The 10,515-nt window shown below is 55.9% G+C and overlaps 1 protein-coding gene across 4 annotated transcripts; it reads left to right on the plus strand.

The window, feature by feature from the left end:
• Positions 1–833: 833 nt before the first annotated feature.
• On the plus strand, positions 834–8,795 carry CDC25B (cell division cycle 25B). 4 transcript variants are annotated; one of them, XM_006894210.1, is made up of 16 exons: positions 834–1,033; positions 1,626–1,732; positions 2,317–2,368; positions 3,862–3,903; positions 4,186–4,222; positions 4,459–4,575; positions 4,686–4,808; positions 4,963–5,097; positions 5,482–5,562; positions 5,643–5,819; positions 6,002–6,097; positions 6,872–6,934; positions 7,028–7,126; positions 7,310–7,443; positions 8,385–8,496; positions 8,655–8,795. In XM_006894210.1, the coding sequence occupies exons 1-16, from the start codon at positions 834–836 to the stop codon at positions 8,793–8,795; spliced, it is 1,716 nt and encodes a 571-aa protein (XP_006894272.1). The 4 variants fall into 4 exon arrangements, with proteins under 4 accessions (XP_006894272.1, XP_006894273.1, XP_006894274.1 ...); XM_006894211.1 differs by having other exon boundaries at positions 1,665–1,732; XM_006894212.1 differs by lacking the exon at positions 4,459–4,575.
• The last annotated feature ends 1,720 nt before the right edge of the window (positions 8,796–10,515 follow it).

The following is a 10,515-nucleotide window of genomic DNA, read 5'->3' on the forward strand; positions in this document are numbered from 1 at the left end:
GTCAGTTCCACGTTTGCTGCCCCCCAACCCCGACTGCCCCACGTCCTACTCTAGGGCTCCGCGTGGGAATTCCACTTGGGGATCAGTCGGCGCCGCGGGTCGCGGGCGCATCGCGGAGTTAGAGGCCCTCGAGCGCGAACGTCTATCGCCCCCTCCCCTCGCGTGACCTTGGACGAGATTGTGAACCTCGCCCTGCCTCAACGACTCCATCTGTAAAATGGAATCAAGACCACAGAGGCCGCAGCTCGCCTCCTTGTTGGGCAAAGGCCTTGAGCCCAGTGGGCGTCCTCTAGGTGTGATTGCATCTGATAGTATATTAGGGGCCCCCCTCTGCGCTAGGCCTGTGTTTGTCGTTCCAGCCTGCGTCCAGAGAGCTGTGGAATTCGGGAGGCCGGGGTCTCCGAGCCCAGGCTGGCGGTGGGCAGTAGGCTAGGGAAGGGACGCGCGTGGATGCTCTCCTTCCACCCAGACAGCCGGGCCCTGGCGTGGGAGTGGCCCGCCCAGACCCCGCCCATTCCACGCCCCCGTGACAGCCCTCCTCCAACCCTTGTCCCCATTGGCGGCGTCTGGCGGCGCGGTCGCTGTTATTTTTCGAATATATAAGGAGAGGCTCTGGAGGTGGCAGCTGCAGTCAGCGGCTTCCCGGGACCGGAGGCTGGTCCCTGGGTCCCTCCATCCCTCCCCACCCTCCCCGTCTCCCTCGCTCTCAGCCCCGTGCTCTCCCTCCCTCCCCCCTCCCGCGACCCCCCCATCCTCCCAAACATCTGTGCCCTGCGTCTCTTGGCGTCCCTGCACCCCTGACTTCCAGCCCTCCTCCTGCGACCCCCGAGGGGATGGAGATCCCCCAGCCTGAGCCCGCGTCGGGCTCAGCTCTCAGCCTGGCCGGCGAGCGTGGCAGCGTCCAGCGCCCCAGCCACCTCCCGGGCCTCTGGCCGGGAGCTCGCGGCCTTCTGGGGTCTCCGGAGCGCGCGGCCGCTTCGTCGCCGATCACCACCCTCACCAAGACCATGCACGACCTCGCGGGGCTTGGCAGGTAAGGCGCACAGAGGAGACTGGGCGTGGGCTGGGAGGCGCCAGCCAGGACATGGTCCCGGGCCTGCTAGGGTGGGACATCGAAAAGGTGGGGAGAGGAAGTGATACAGCCCACAGACTCCAGGTGACCTGCCTTAGCCCTCCCCCTCCTGGCTTGTGCCCCCACCGCCTTATCTCCCTGATCTCTGCCAATATCACCACCATTCTGCCCCATGCCAGCATTAGGGACCTGACTTGGAAGTGGCAAAGGGGTCAGGTCCTCCTATCTCCTTAACCTGGCGCTCTGCTTCCACCTCAGCTCAATTCAGCCCCAGGGATGAGGGGACTCAGGGTCCATCCTGCTGCTGACCATCTGCTACACGGTTTAGATGGGGTTGCTCACGCAGGGTTACCCTCCCCCTGCCCCAAGGGCTGGGCCCTCTAGAAAGGCAAGTGAATGGGTGGGGGCCTGGAGAATTTAGGTAAAGCTCTTCTACCCCGTTCCCTCTAGACTCCTGTCCCTGGGCTCTCTTCTCCTGCACTCAGAGGCGGTGGGTCCTTTTAGGGGCGTGGCTGCATCCCCAGGCTCCTTCTCTGGGTCCCTGTTTTCCCAGTGAGACACCAGCAAGTCCAGAGGAGAACCTGCTTTCCAGCCGCAGCCAGCTGAAGTCCCTCTCCCTGAGCCGGCGGGCATCTGAGTCTTCGGAAGCTTCTGATGCAGGTAAGGTCCAGGGGTGCCTTGGAAGTGCCCTCAAGAGTTTAAGGCAGCCTGAGTAACATCTTTCCTACCAGCTGTTCCCCTCACCCCACTGCCCCCTCACCTGGGGGAAGGACACACCTCTGATGCTGCTGCCACACCCAGCCCAGACTTCTGGCTTCTGCAGGGTGGGGCCCTAAATTAGAGATGAGATCTTAAAGCAGGCCCCTGGAGCCCTGAACCACAGCCCCAGCTAGGGGCACACGGGGCCCAAAGCTTGTCTTCAGTAAACTACTCTTTTCCTTTAAAGGTCATTGACTCTCATTTTAAACCTTTTTGAGAAAAATGCTTAGCAAGTGTTGTGGCTTAGAAAACAGGTTTTCAAGCTACACAGGCAAGGGGACTCTGAGCAATTTGGAGGACAAGTGTCAGCATTTGGGGTGCGTGGGTGACTTTATTTTAAAATGCATCAAGGTCTTAAACAGAAATTGAAGTTTTTTTCCTTAGCTTTCCCATCTCTTCTTTGAACAGGGTTGCGGGATGTGGTGGATAAAGTGTGTCAATGTCACTACACTGAAAGTGTTCTGTCTAATCCTCACCCTCCCCAGGCCTCTCCATGGACTCTCCCAGCCCCATGGACACCCAGATAGCAGAACAGATGTGAGTAGGGAAGGGAGACCCCACCCCGCCCCACGGAATTGGCTCGTGCCTTTGGGAATTCTAGTTGTAGAACAAACAATCTGGGGATCTTTGGAGAAGTAGAAATTTGCTTCAGGCCAAACAGCAGCTACCTCCAGGCTCGGCTGACATTTGGCCCTCAGCAACATCTGACTGCAGTGAATCTCAACCCCAGGACCAGGCCCTTTGTGAAAGGGAGCAGAGAGAGTTCTGGGCTCCTCTGGGTAGCCTCTTTTGCTTGTGCCTGCCAACCACAGCTGTTCTGTCCAGCTGTTAGTCGCAATGCCGGGAAAGCAGCTGCCAGCCTTCAGTAGGAACAGCTGGGCATCCCCAGCCTGAGCTGGGGGACTGTGGCATTGAGTCCAAGGCAATGGCTGTCTTTCTCCCAACTGCCCTTTCTCAGACTGGACTGCCTGTGTGGTTGGGGAGTTGGTTCACAAACAGGAAACAGAGTTGGGTGTGGGTGCAGCAGTGTCAGGGAGGCTGCAGGTTCGGTTTGAGTGGCAACCTCCAGTCAAAGCTGAGCCTGCTTTAGCCGGAACCGCAGGTGCTGATTGGAAACCATACAAATGTAATTGAAGATCTGATACCAGGCACAGCCCCCTCCTAGGAACACCCCCCTGACATTTTGGCTTTGAGTGGCGCCCTCCAGCCCCCACCTCTGCACCTGCATTGACAGTTAACACACAGTCTCTCTGAAAGAGGCTAGCTGTGGGTGTGTGTGAGTCGACGCACAAAAGCCTGTGGCAGGTGGTCTCCAGTGGCACAGTTGAGGAGGGGCCAGGCCCAGAAAGCTTATGCCCTCACCTCAAAAGGCACATCTGTCGGAATTCCTGCCCTCTTTTTAAGACAGGAGGAGGGGTGGAACTGAGGCTGGATCCTGGAAATTCCACAGGAGGGAGGAGAGGATATGACCCTGTGCATTTTGTCACTAGGGGGTCTGGCCTGGCCGATTGAGGCTGATCCAGGAAACCTTAAACTAGGCCCCTGCCTTGGAGGAGCATGGTGGAGGGGGGAAGCTGAGGGAATGGACGCCCAGCCTTGTTGGCAGAGGGGCCCTAGAGACTTACATTGTCGCGTGCTGAGGCCTGTCATCTGCAGGATGGATGGATGCCTTTCTTGGTGACCATATGGCCTACTGAGGCGATTTGCATACAGGTGGAAGGCCTGCAGGCAAGCTGGAGAGACTGTTGCCTTGGTGACGCCTTGGTGACGCCTCAGTGACCCTGCGACCTGCCCCAGCTGTCTCTACAGACCTGCCCCAGCTGTCTCTACAGCAGCCATTCTCCACACCTTCTTCAATTTAGGGTGGTTTTAATGTCCTCTCTCCTCCTTGATGCCTGGCTCTGCTGGGGACTGGCATCCTCTCCACCTTCCACCCTAGCTCTGGGCCTTGTGGTCCGGGGCCCAATCCTGGAGATTGGGGTGGGCTGCAGGGGAAAGTGGGCTGCATGGGCCTCCCCTCTCTCTTGTAGGTTTGAGCAGGCCATCCAGGCAACTGGCTGGGTCATTCGGAAGTGAGTGTTCCTGGGCCTGCCTTACTCAGGGGTGGGCAGCATAGGAAGGCCCCGGGGCGGGGGGGGGGGCTCCTTTCTTAGGACGGAGGAGAGGATATGACCTAGGAGTTAGAGGTATTTGTCACTAGGGATCCAAGGAAGCCTTGGGGAGGGGGAAGGGAACCATGCTGGGTGCTTAACTAGGGATCCAAGGAAGCCTTGGGGAGGGGAAGTGAACCATGCTGGGTACTTAACTCCTCACCCCCACTCTCCCCACCCTAACCTGTCCCTGTTTCTGTGCAGTGAACAGTTTTCCATCAGACGGATCCAGTCCTTGCCGGTGAGTGCTCCCTGGGGAGGATCCAGCGGCCTTAGGGGGCTGGCCTAGGCCTGTGGGCCTGATGAGTAAGATTGCTCATGTCACCTCCCGGCGTCTGGAGTTTAAGTGGCTGGGCATCCCAGACCTGTCTATGGGGGCCTGGCAGGAGATGGACGCCCTGAGGAAGGGAGGGAGAAGGCAGGTGTGCGCTGGCACTGAGAATCCACCGTCCATACAACTGTCCACTCTGCTTCCAGGTGAGGCTTTTGGGCCACAGCCCGGTGCTCCGGAACATCACCAACATCCGGGGTGGGAGAAGGAGGAGTGAGGTGGGCAGCAGAGGCACCGGCATTTCGGGGGAAGACAAGGAGAATGTGCGTTTCTGCGACACCCGGAGGGGAGACTCTAGGGAGGGCCAGAATGGGGAATCCTGAGGGGGCTCTGTGGCACTTGGTGACTGTGCCCCAACTCCCCTTACCCACAGGATGGTTGTGTCTTCAAGATGCCATGGAAGCCGGCGTGTCCCGGCCAAGGCCAGGCAGTGGCCGAGTGGACTAGCCGCCGAGAGGCCTTTGCCCAGAGGCCAAGCTCAGCACCTGACCTAATGGTATGCTTCGCTTGGAGGGCTGGCAACCCTGTGGCCTGGGGGAGGGGAATGGTGGTCCTCAGCCCCATGGTGTTGAAGTGGGGGGTGGTCAGGAACCTTTCCTCAGCAGGGTGGGGCTGGGCCCTGAGCAGGCTGTCATCCTGTCACTACACAGTATCTCAGCCCTGAGCGGGACATGGAAGTGGACCAGCTGAGCCCACTACCCCAACGCCGCTCCTCCCTGAGCCCCATGGAGGGGGCCGATGAGGAAGATGATGGATTTGTCGATGTCCTGGAGAGTGAACTAAAGGTAATGGGTCCCTTCTTCTCCTCTGGGGTCTCCTAAAAGAAGAGGACGCTGAGCTCCCGCAGCTAGACGGTGACCTCATCCCACAGTGTTAGAAGAGTGTGAAGTGAGTGGGCTGCGGCCTGACCTCCTGTGGTGACTGGTGCTGGAGGGAGGACAGGCAGAGGGAAGGCCTGGCTCCCTCCCTGCTCTCTGTAATTCTCAGCATCATCATAACCACAGAGCGCAGCCCTGTGTGGAGGTGCCGGGTGGACCAGGAATGAGGGTAGATCTGCAGGCCTGGGTTGGTTGGAACAGAAATGACCACAAGGGAGGATTCAGGGGCCTAAGGGGCCTGGCCTGTGCCTGTTGGGTCTGACCATCACCTCTCTGCTGATTCGGCCCCAGGATGATGATGAGGTCCCCCCAGGCATGGAGAGTCTCATCAGTGCCCCACTGGTCAAGGCTTCAGAAAAGGACAAGGAGCAGGTAAGTCCCTGGGGGGTGGACACTCAGATTTTACCCAGGTGGCGTTGGGGACCCACTGACCCCTCCCCTGCCACCCCCAGGATCTCATCATGTACAGCAAGTGCCGGCGGCTCTTCCGCTCCCCATCCTTACCCTGCAGCGCCATCCGGCCCATCCTCAAGAGGCTGGAGAGGCCACAGGACAGGGAAGTTCCCATCCTGAGCAAGCGGAGGAAGAGCCTGACACCGCCAGAGGAGGAATGGCAGCTGGAGGAGCCAGTGAGTGCCCTCCTCCTGGGGGCCCCTGGTGGCCTGTGCTGGGGCTGTCCCCCTGGGGTGCCACCTCTGAGCTCCCTCATTAAGCCCTCTGTGGGTGGGTTTGTCTCGAAGGGTGTGTGTGGAAGGCAGAAAGTGTGTGCCAGTCTCACCCTAACTCCAACCTTGTCTGCTTTGCCTCCCAGAAAGCCCGTGTCCTCCGCTCCAAGTCACTGTGTCATGACGAGATCAAGAACATACTGGACAGTGACCACAGGCAGCTAATTGGTGACTACTCCAAGGTACCAGCTGGCTGGACTCCTCAGGAGGCTTAGCCCTTCCCACCTGCAGACCCCTGGCCCTCCCTCACTCCCCCTCTTTTCATCATTTACTGTATAGTAGCTAGCTTCCTTATTCTGGCCCTGATCCTCCTGAATCAGCCTCAGATCCAAACAGGCCCTCACTGGGTCTTGACTTTTTTGATGATGATGATGAGGATGTGTGTGTACCATCACATCAGATCTGACTGGTACAGGAGGAGATTTGTCCCTCTTTCTCCAGCAGAGGATCTGGTGGATTCGAACTGTGCACCTCTGAGATTGCAGTGCAGCTTCTTGCCACTAGGCTACCAGAGCTTACTGGGTCTTGATTTTTAAAGACCTTTCCAAACTAATTCTGACATGGAAACTTGGAGAGGAACCTTACCTTTGGGCTTGTTATATTGTTGTGTACCAGCAAGTTGGAACCTACTCATAGCTGACCCTCCAGCAGGTTTTCAGAGGCAGTAAATTGCATGGGAGGAAATTGCCTATCTTTCTTCAGCAGATCAGCTGGTGAAGGATTTGAACAGTGAGCCTTTGAGTTGAGTGCAATTCCTTACCATTAAGCCACCAGAGCTGGGGCTTGGCAACTGTTTCCCTGGTTATCAGACCCACTAGACACCTTTTGGTGGCTCTGGAAAACAGCTGAATTTAAAGGCCAAAGTAGGTGTAACCTTTGAGTTTTTAGAAACGAAACTCCATCCTTTCGAATTTCACTTTCTCTTTTCTCCCTTTCATTCTCATCCTTTCCTTCAGGCTTTCCTCCTACAGACTGTGGATGGAAAACACCAAGATCTCAAGTACATCTCACCAGAAACGGTCAGTGGGGTGGGTGCCCAGCACAGGCAGTAGTCCCCTGAGGCTTAGCTGTCAACTCCCCATGCTGACATCAGCCCCTCTGGCCTCTTACAGATGGTGGCCCTGCTGATGGGCAAGTTTAGCAATATTGTGGAGAGGTTTGTCATCGTGGACTGCCGCTACCCCTATGAGTATGAAGGAGGGCACATCAAGGTAAGGGGTGTGGCCCTGTGCACCCCTGTGGTCAAGGTCTTCCTCTGCAGCAAGGGGGGGATGGTTGGAGGGTGGGTGCACCTTCCACAGGTAAGGGATCCAGCTAAAGGTTTCCAGGGATGTGTGGTCACCTGGGAGTGCAAAAGGTAGGACTCTGCTTCCTGACAGCTGACTTCTCCGCAGACTGCTGTAAACCTCCCCCTGGAACGTGATGCTGAGACCTTCCTCTTGCAAAGCCCCATCAAGGCCTGTAACCTGGACCAGAGAATCATCCTCATCTTCCACTGTGAATTCTCATCTGAGCGAGGCCCCCGCATGTGAGTGCTGGCTCTGTCCCTGAACCTTCTGTGAGCTGGAGCGCTGGGCATAGTGGAGCATGGGCCTTCCACAGCCTGGGCCTCGGGCCTCATCTGTTGGACTGAGATGACTGCTCCCCTTCTCCACTGAATTTCCTGGTACACTCTGTGCCTGGCACGCTCCTTTACCTCCCTCTTAACATTCTTCCTCTCAAGTCTAATTTCTCTTCTGTCCATGGTGGCCACCTCCATGATTCTGACTCTCTAGCACTATCCTTCTTAAAATCCAAGGGTCCCTTCCCAGTCCTCAGTCACACTGACTCTCCCCTGAGGTCAGTGATATTAACTGCTCCCTTGAACTGATCCCACAGTCCCTCCTCTCATCTCTCTCATGGCTCATTCGTAAATCCTCTGGCTCAGGCCTGCTCTCCTTCCTGACCAGTCTGTTGTTAGTCTCTTTCTGACCCAGGAGGCCTATCATGGGAGCTGGTAATCTGTATGTACCCAGATGCTCTTTACAGATTTCTAGAGCCAGAGTCCTCATTGCTGCCTGCCTGCACTTTCCCTTCTGGATCTTCAAACTTTGCTGATGGTATCGCCACTGTCTAGACACTGGGACCAGTCCTTGAGTGTTGAACTTGAGTTTTTCTATCTCTCTCCTCATTTTTTGACATGACTAGGTCTTGTCCAAGACCACCTAATTGGACCTCTTTGATTCTATCTACTTTTCTCCATTTCTGCCTCTTCCTTAATCCAAGCCACACCTGCTACCTCTAACCAAGATGGCACACCCCCTTTGGGGAATGCAGAGCCTTCTTGATTCCCGTCCTCATCCTGTTCTATGCCCAGTAGCCAGGCTGGTCTTATAACTGTCCTCTGAGCTGATATTCCTTGCTCAGGAGCCACTGATGTGTCCCCCACCATGTGCCCAATACTAACTTCCCTCTTTTGTGCTGGTCTAGGTGCCGATTCATCCGGAAACGAGACCGTGCTGCTAACGACTATCCCAGTCTCCACTACCCCGAGATGTACATCCTTAAAGGCGGCTATAAGGAGTTCTTCCCCCAGCACCCGGTACAGTAGCTGGGGAATGGTCCCAGTGTTGGTGGGTGGGCCCAAGCTCAGGGAAATGGCTCAAGTGAGTTGTCACTCTTGGGGAGGGAATAGGGGGTCTGGCATGCCCTAGAGTCTCCTCTTCCCAGTGTTTGCTGAGCCCTTCCATCCTACCCTAGACGTTGTGTGAGCCCCAAGACTACCGGCCCATGAACGATGAGGCCTTCAAGGAAGAGCTGAAGACCTTCCGCCTAAAGACACGCAGCTGGGTAGGGGAGCGGAGCCGCCGGGAGCTCTGTAGCCGGCTGCAGGACCAGTGATCCCAGGAGTCTTCATCACAATGGGCCTGTGGGCTGAGGGCCTGCTGGGGAGGTGCCAGGTGCCGTCCAGGGAGAGGGCCATGAGGGTTTCCTGTCTGTGTACCCCCAGCCCCCTTTTCGAGTCCAGTCATTTTTCCATGTCCCCAGCCCCTGTGGAAAAGGTTAAGACGCACTCAGAGGAAGTGTGTTGCATCCAACAGGGGCCTTTTCGCTTGTTTCTCTCCTTTGACAATTCTGTCTTCTTGTGAATAGAACAGTCCTCTTTCTAAAGGCTTTATTTGCCTGTCAACTGAGGCTATGGGGAAGCCCCCACTGCCCAGGACAGGCTTCCAGCTGAACTCCCAGCCTTCCCCTGGGAGTGACCACTCCAGTGTCTGCCCTTATGGCAGGGCCCCACCTCCCCTCCTCAGGAATCATGGACTGTGTCTGCTGTGTCTCCCCCTTCCTTTTCCTTCTTCCTGTCCCCCCCATACACACCTGCATAAGCTCTTTCTGTCTCCTCTTACAGTGTTACTTGCATGCTTGATTTGTTTGTCTTGATATATATGTATTTTTTTTTGTCTGTTTCAGGCTGAGGTTTAGCTTCCTCTAGCCAGCTGGAATTAGAAATCTAAATATTAACGACCCATTAAGCCCTGCCTTCTGTTGCCTCTAAAGGATGTTACTATCCTAGGGGGCTCCTCAGAGGTGAGGGGAAAAGTCTTAATCATGAGACAGCTGAGAGCCTGGCCCCAGCGGTGAACCCAGGGCCTGGCTGGTCAGAACCTGCTGCTGTTTTCTTGTCATGGATGGACAGATGGACAATGCCTTGCACAAACATGTGCACACAAACAAGCACTTGGGTAAGAGTGGCAGCTGTGGCTGGAGGATGAATGAGTCTACACTGGAAGTGGTCAAGAGGAAATGACATGGAAACAGCTAAACAAAGGCCGGAGCAGCCTCTGGATTCTGAGTCTCAAGGTGCAAGAAGGGCCGTGGTTCAATAAAGCACTGACCAAGCTGAGTGACCAGCTCTGTGTTCTTTGGGAGCAGGGATCTGAGGCTCCACCCAGGTGCCCAGATGGGGTCCTCAGGGGGACTACAGCAGATGCTGGTGGTGGAATTAAATGGAGGCAGAGACAGGTCAGGAAGGAAACCACTGGGGAGGTGGTCAGATGGCCTCTTCCACTCTTTCCCTGAAGTCTATCTCTTGGAGGGACTTTAGCAGAGCTCTGGTAGCTTAGTGGTAAGGAATTGTACTACCAACCCAAAGGTACATGGTTCTAATCCACCACCTGCTCCACAGGAGAAAGATGGGCAGTCTCTCCCATGAGATTTAGTTTCTGGAAACCAGTCTCTGCTGGAGAGTCAGCTATGAGTCAGTTCCAACTTAACAGTCCATAATAACTATCTAGGCACCTGTGGCCTTATTCTTCATACAATCTGCTTCCTCACAATGGGTTCCCCTTTGCCCTCAGGACAAACTTCCTATCAGGAAAAGTATCAGTATCCCCTGCAACCACCAAAAGGTTCAGGGAGTTCAAGGTCAGAGAATGAACCCTCCACGCTGAATACAGGATAGTCTCCCAGCATGAGCGGCCAGGCTGTAAGAACAATTATTTGCATACACAGTGTATATCTACACACAGGTATAACTACTATTGCTCAAAAGTTCATTTACAAGGGAGCTCTGGTGGCCTAGTGGCAAGAAGCTGCACTGCAATCCCAGATGTGCCTGGTT

This window comes from Elephantulus edwardii, unplaced genomic scaffold, assembly GCF_000299155.1.
Source record: "Elephantulus edwardii isolate Elephantulus edwardi_28Jun2011 unplaced genomic scaffold, EleEdw1.0 scaffold00138, whole genome shotgun sequence".
In the NCBI taxonomy this organism is placed as follows: Eukaryota; Metazoa; Chordata; class Mammalia; order Macroscelidea; family Macroscelididae; genus Elephantulus; species Elephantulus edwardii.

What these genes read in the sequence shown, in the direction of transcription:
- CDC25B (XM_006894210.1), top strand. Translation starts at nt 834, where the DNA reads ATGGAGATCCCCCAGCCTGAGCCCGCGTCGGGCTCAGCTCTCAGCCTG. An exon ending in GCTCAGCACCTGACCTAATG is followed by an intron (nt 4,809 to 4,962) that starts GTATGCTTCGCT and finishes GTCACTACACAG; the next exon opens with TATCTCAGCCCTGAGCGGGA. An exon ending in AGTTCTTCCCCCAGCACCCG is followed by an intron (nt 8,497 to 8,654) that starts GTACAGTAGCTG and finishes ATCCTACCCTAG; the next exon opens with ACGTTGTGTGAGCCCCAAGA.